At 32.0% G+C, this 7,687-nt stretch overlaps 1 protein-coding gene across 1 annotated transcript; it reads right to left on the reverse strand.

Annotated features, from left to right (window-relative positions):
- Positions 1-4,959: 4,959 nt before the first annotated feature.
- On the reverse strand, positions 4,960-5,409 carry LOC107009855. Its single transcript, XM_015209177.1, has one exon. It carries the CDS (start codon positions 5,407-5,409, stop codon positions 4,960-4,962), a length of 450 nt encoding a protein of 149 aa, XP_015064663.1.
- Positions 5,410-7,687: the final 2,278 nt, after the last annotated feature.

Genomic DNA, 7,687 nt, shown 5'->3' on the forward strand with positions numbered 1-7,687 from the left:
TGACTCTTTGTTCTAGACTGTTTTTCTTCATTTTTTTGCAGTATTTCATGAGGTTTTCGTTTTCCGTCATTGGCATTGTTGATTTATGTTGGATCTATTATTTATTTTGCATGTTTTATTGGATATTTACTCTTCTTATGTTAAAAATAGTGCCGATAAATATTTTATTCTTATGGATTATAAAGAATGGCTAAAACTAAAGGTGGAAGTAGTACACCATCTACTTCTGTTTCTCTAAGAAGTAAGAAACGTAAGGCTGAAGAAGTTTTGAAAACTTGTAAAAAGAAAATAATCGTAGTCAAAGAATCTGAGCCTGGAGATTGGTAACTACCAAGACAGTAGTGCTAATGTTGCTAATGATAATGTTGAGAGTAGTGAATGAAAAAGTGGTAGCGAGTAGAGTAGTAGACACACTAGTCGAGATGAGGATGATTCTTTATCCTTTCCAATTTATGTAAGAGATATCTAAGGTGAGTTGTATGACCTAGGGACGTGGTTAGATGAATTAATATTGTTTTTGCAAAGATCTCTGTAAGATCAAGGATCACAGATTATCCCAAGTTTCAAAAAATTCTGATTCAAGAGAAACTTTATAATGAATTTAAGGGTACCTACTTTGGACATTTGAAGCACATTCCGAATTATTATAAGATCAATGGACAAATTGTCCATTACATGTTGCTGCAACGTGTCACAAATGATAAAACGTTGCATGAAATATGATTTTGTGTGAACGATAAGGCTGCATATTTTTGCTCACAAGAACTTGCATTGATTATGGAGATGAATTGTTCAACATACCCCCGTGAATCAAAACTTAACAAAGTTCTTAAAAGATGTGAGAATTTTCATTTCAAGGTGAAAAGGAACAAGAACATCACTGGTGCAAAGTTGATGAAGTTAATAAGTGGTAGTAAATTAAATAATGATCAGAAATTGAAGTGTTCTTTAGTTTGGTTCGTCCACTCGATATTGCTTGCCCATGATTGGTCTAAGATTGTGAATTCGAACCATATCAAGATGGCAGATGAATTGGATTTCTTTGGAATTTATCCATGGGAAAAGGAGTCCTTTGATTTAACATTGACCCATTTGAAGAATCGAATTAATTTGAGGAATCAAAGTGAAAGGTATAATGAAAAGAAAAATGCATGTTCTGCTATGTATGACTTTTCCTGGGCAAATCTGGTAAGTGTTATCAACTATTTTGTCGAATTATGATATACTCTGATTTATTTGTGTAGTACTTCATAGCCTTTATTTATTTATTTGTTTGTTCTTTAATGAATTTCAGGTTTGGATATATGAACCTTTTCCATATCTTGGAAAGTATGCCGGCAAGTCCTTGGATACTCCACTGTCCATTCCCTGTATTCTAAGATGGTACACATCAAAGAGCGATGATGTATATAGTTGAAGGTGATCAATTCAAGTATAAGGGGAGAAGTACAAAGGTATACCTTTATTTGTTATGATCTAACAATAATTATAAATTAGTGAATATTGTGTAATATTATATGATATTTTGGATTGTGTACACATACCTCATCCCTACAGTCTGTCAGATGGAACAGAATTACATGAAAATATTTAAGCCATATACAGATGAAGTGAAGTACACGATCATTGATGTATTAAAGGCCCAATTGAAAGGTGTGACCGTCCTCACTAAAGGTGATGAACATTTGGGTGATCACGATGTACATTGCGTGAATTATGTTTCTAGCAGACAGAAAAATGTACCGAATACTTCTAATAATGGAAATTTGAAAAACTTTTAGTGATTGTGTTTTATCCCTTGAGAAATAAATGATTGAAGTTGTTGCGTATGTACAGGAAGAAAATTAGAGGAGAATTGAAAAGAATAAACAAAAAAAACAAGAAAACGGTAAATAAGTGTATATATTTATTGTTACTGTCAAGTAATTTATTCCTATATATTTGTCAAAGTAAAAGAGAATATGTGAACATTACAACAGATAATGAAGACTTTACTACAACTGATGAATACTTTACGAATGAAATTGATGAAGTGACAATTAATAAAGTTACAAGTGATGGTGTGGCAGTTGATGATGTTGTTGATGAAATGGTATATGCAATTTATGAAGTGGCAGGTGTTGATGTTGTTGATGAAGTGACAAGTGGCATGGTGGCAGGTGTAGTTGATCCAATGGAAGTTGTTGATGTTATTGATGAAGTGGCAGGTGAAGTTGATCTAGTGACAGTTACTGACGAAAATGTAGGTGCAGTTGATCCAGTGGCAGTTGTTGATGATGTGGCAGATGTAGTTGATGTAGTGACAGTTGATGTTGTTAGAAGTAGCAATTGACGATGTTGCAGTTGGTGAAGTGGCAGTTGATGGTATTGATGAAGTGGCCAGTGGTGAAGTGGCAACTGATGCTTTTGATGAAGTGGCAAAAGAGAAGAAGGAAGAATAAAAAGAAAGATGACAGTGTTGAAGTATATGTCATGAGTATCATTATGGAACTCAATGGTGATATTAATGGTGACGAAAAAAAACAATTGAAGTGGTTTTGAAGTATTTGACATCTTAAGACAATGAATTTTGTTGTTTTGTTGTTTTGTGGATAAAATTAAAGTGGTTTTGTGGTTTTGAAGTATCTATTGTTTTGCTATTTTGTGGAGAAAATTATATATCTGAAAGATTATAGATATTTTTATATATGGTTAATGGTGATTTTGAGAAACACTTTAACATGATTTATTATGAAGGGGTTTTATGAATCTATATTTTTATAGTATGTGATTTTTGCTTTGCTTAATATGTTTTTATTGGTTTGTATGTTTAATATTATAGATTGTTATCACTGTTGATTTAAAACATTATCGATCAAAAATGAAAAATATAAGATTGCAATAAATATAGAGAAATATTTTCATTTATTCCGTCAATATTCCCGTTGCACATTTACAAAAAGCAAACAGCAACACTAAACCACTTAATACAATTTTTAAGCATTTTTCTTTTTCTTCTATCAAAATCAACCTTTCTTTTAGTTGATCTCTATGTCATTCAGAATCTTGTGGCAACAGTTTCAAGTGATTTTGCTTCTCTACGGCCTCTTTTAAGAAAGTCATTAGCAAATCCTTATTTTCTTCATATTTCCGTAGCTTTGTTAATAATTCAAATTTGGCAACGCCTTGGAAATTTGATGGGCTACTCATTGATGATTCATTTGAAAGCGACCTAAAAAATGAGCATATGTCAACTGCACAACTAAAGAATTGTCGACCTGAATTTGTATCGGTGTATGACGTCCTCAACATAGCTGGATAGTGTAAGACTTTTTTGCTTTGGATGCTTGAGACATTGTAAAAATGGAGGTTTTTGAGTTGTTTATGAGGCATTGTATTTCTTTTATACTATAAAAAAAACAGATGTTACCGTTGAAAAAGTGGATTTGTACTTTTGTTACCGTTGTAAAATTTGTAAATATTTACTGGTTAACAAAATATATAGACCATGTATACAATCGATACATCTCTATGTGTGTGGTATGTTTTCGACCAAAGAGATTTACACTCTAACATTAGTAAGGTATATTCGGGTTTATGACTATATTAAATCATTATCTATACTTTACCTACTAGAAACGGACACTGATATATAGACCAAAACTAGTGGAGTTTAAAAAAGACAAAACTAATTATTAAAAATTTTATTTTTTATATTTATGCAATTAAATGAGTTTTAACAAATCATATGATCATGTAAGAGTCCACATAAATTGGGTGTGGTGATTAGAGATATACGAGGAAGAGTCGTAGTTATACAATCAACATTCTTATAACAATGTTTGTGAAAGCATAAGTATAATGCAAGGATGTAACTTGTTATGTGTGGATATACAATAAACATCTTTACAACATAAGCATGTGATTATGTATGAGTCTACATAAATTGGGGTGGGAATCAACAATGTGTGGTTAAACATAGTTCTAAAGATGTTGATTGTATAACCACAACTCTTCCTCGTACATCTTTAATCACCAGAACCAATTTATGTGGACTCGTACATGATCATATGGCTTGAATAAACTTAATTAATTGGATAAATATAAAAAATATATAATTTTAAATTAACAATTTTTTTCTTTTTTAAATTCTATTAGTTTTGATCTACATATAAGTGTGCGTATCTAGTAATGAAAGTATCGACAATGCTTTAAAATATACATAAACCTAAATATACCTAAGTAATGTCAGAGTGTTAATCACATTGATCATACACACACCACACACATAGACATGCATTGATTGATTAATGGGTCTATATGTTTTAATGATAGTAAATATTTACTTATAGAAATTTTACAATACTAACATATGATCTTTTATTAACTCGTTAAGGGCCATTAGGTAGAGTGTATATTCTGATAATGTTTGTATTAGTCATTTTTGAATTACTTATACTTAGATTATTTCTTATGGATATTTTGATGAGGTGCATTATTATTATTATTATTATTATTATTATTATTATTATTATTATTATTAATAATAATAATAACAATAATAATAATAATAATAATAATAATAATATGCATCATAATAATACTAATAGTAATAATACCAATAATAATTATAATAGTAATAATAATAATAATAATAATAATAATAATAATAATGATAATAATAATAATAATAATAAAATAATAATAATAATAATAATAATAATAATAATAATAATAATAATAATAATAATAATACACATGCATTAAAATACACAACTTCATAAATAATACACGATTTAAAAGAGAATGGATGGACTCGATAATAACCAATAAAGACAATGTACAAAATCTATGTCGTATTTTCATTGATCTATATTAAGTCACGACTAATTACGATATAGATGACACTATATTAATCAAAATGTTGTCAGCAAAAAAAAAGTACTTTCCCCAGTAGCTTACAAACTCAATCAAGCTTCTTTAAGATTTGTTGTTGTTCACACATGTAGTTCTCTTGTGTCCGGTTCTCTTACAAATTGAACATTTGTTCCTTCTCTTTCTCATGAAATTCTCACCGACACCTTTGACACGTTTTCTTACACACTTGGTATTGACAAGCGGCGGAAGAGTCTTCACATTAAGCAACTCTTCTGGAACACAGCATTCTGACTCGAGAGGGACAACATTAATAGAATCTAAGATTGCAAGGAGGTACAATTCAACTTTATACAAAGGAAAAGAGTAGTCATAAATGCTCATACCATACTCGTTGTCATGCTTCAATCGTAAAGCGGCCATCGCTTGAGCACAAGGTATCTTGATCAAGTCATATTCCCTACAAGAACATGACTTTTCCAGTAGGTCCAAATAGGCGGTAACACCTGCACCGGACACGGTAAATTCATTATCCTCCCCGATTATGTTATCCATATATAAGAATTCTCCCTCGATAATTTTCTTTTTTGCATTTTTTCTGCAGAAGGAAACATTTGATTACTTATTGATTTAAGTATATATGCATGCCTCTCCCTAAACAATTCTTCAAACCTCTTAGTAATCGAATTAAATATTGATGCACGGTATACTATCTTTCATCTATCAACATAGCATTAAGTAACTTGGCGACACTTGTGGTCATCACATCAAATCTATTGCCAGGAAAATGTATCTACTCCACTTCTCAAAACCTATATCATACTCAAGGGCGACGACTGTTGCGGGAAATTTATTTTTGAATTTAACAAAATGATTGTCAAACTCTTCCAAAGAATAAGCCTTTTCCGCATTGTAGTAGAGATAAAGGTAATCTCCACAATGATGATTTACGCAGAGATATTCACCGAGGTGCCTCATACAATATCCATGGTGAGCATGATTTTAAACGTTCGCGATGTAGTTGGTGATGCTCTTGTTTCTATCTGAGATAAAACACAAGTCTGGTTCATCGACCACAATCTCCTTACTCTTCTCAATGAAGAATGTCAAAATGCATCATTCTCTTTATCCACCACACAAAAGGAAATCTGATATACATGATTCTCTTTATCTTGTGCAACAGCACTCAACAACACGCCCTCGTATTTACCATGTAAATGAGTGTCATCAACCGCAATTATCTTTTTCATGTGAGCAACTCCCGCAATGCAAACACTGATGGCCAAGAAATAATACATGAACTCAAGGCTACCCTTGTTTACAATGATAAAATAGATATAACCAACATTAAGTGTCTCAAACATGTACGAAAAAGTCAGTAAGCATGAATATCCATTCTCTGTTGTCCCTTGGACCATCTCCTTGGAACCCACCGCTCCCTTCCAACATTTCCAATAACTTGTACTACAACGAAATGAATTAAACATAATCCTTTGAATCCCTTTAACATTTAAACTCTTGCCATCACAATACATATTTACACAAAGTGAAGCAATGACTTTGATTGAGAGTTTTCTATGTCTACTATTGGCATGTTTAACACCACAACTATGTTCGCTGATGTACTTATAGATACGAAATCTATCCGAATGATCATACTTTCTCGCCCCCGACATCCATGCACAGTTTTGAGATACACATTCACCTTTAAATATTTAGTACAACTCCTCAAAGTAGCAATATCAAGACTTTTTTATCACCGCTTCAGGCAATAACAATTGCAACTCATTCTTGTTACTGAAAGTTTGATTTATGCATAAATTAGTTCCATCGAGGAAGCAATGGTTGGACTGTGATTTCAACTCCTCTTCTCCCTGCATTTCTTCACAACATTCGTGCTCGGGATTACTGCATCTACTGACTAATTTTCCACATTAATTGGATCATCATGTATATTCATTGAATGATCACCCAAACTTTCGTTTGAATGATCACCCAATTTTTCATTTCCAATAGAATCATTGTCATCGTCAAATGAATTTGTTTCTTCAATTGGAGGTCTCGCATTGATGTGTATCCTCAATGTAGGCCTAGAGCCATCAATGCCAATGTCTAACATGTACAAGCTAACGTGCCGATCATCTTTTATGAATGTGGGATGTATTTTTCCCCTTGCATTCATTTGATAGTTAATCACCAAGTCATTTGGCTCACAAGTTAACTCATCGGCCTCAATTACGCTTGCAATCATATCGTCATATGAACCATTACGACGCAACACAATTGGCACTGTCGTCTTACTAAAATATTTCCAATTCAAGCTTTAAGGAGTCTCCTCCCATTCTCCCATAGAATCTCCAGCTGCAACAACATATTCGGCTACTGCTATTATAGACTACAAATATCTATAATAGATTACAGTATCAGCCTATGAGGTACGAAATCCATAAGAAAATGAGACTAGATGATTCTGGTTTAAAAATTCAGCTCATGCAATGGCAAAACATATTTTTAATGTTTTTAAACTACTAAAATGTATATATAATGAGTTATCAAGTGATTATTATGGAAGATTTCTCAAAATTCTAAAATGGCGGAAAACTAATTTTTAAGCTTGGTTTTGAAAGAAAATGGAGTAAACATAAATATGGAGTAGAAGATGATGATAATTTACCTTGGAAATGGATATCATTGGAAAACTCGCCGAAATCGACAAATCGCCACAAACAAAAACGAGTTGCAAGTGTTCCCATTTGGAGAATTTTTTTCTTATATAAATTTTAAGAATTAGAAATAAATATATTATTCCAAATATGTTGGAAAGGGGGGGGGG

Source organism: Solanum pennellii, chromosome 2 (genome assembly GCF_001406875.1).
Source record: "Solanum pennellii chromosome 2, SPENNV200".
Lineage (NCBI taxonomy): Eukaryota > Viridiplantae > Streptophyta > Magnoliopsida > Solanales > Solanaceae > Solanum > Solanum pennellii.

Excerpts from the sequence above, each read along its gene's own strand:
- LOC107009855 (XM_015209177.1), bottom strand. The coding sequence starts at position 5,409 with ATGGATAACATAATCGGGGAGGATAATGAATTTACCGTGTCCGGTGCA.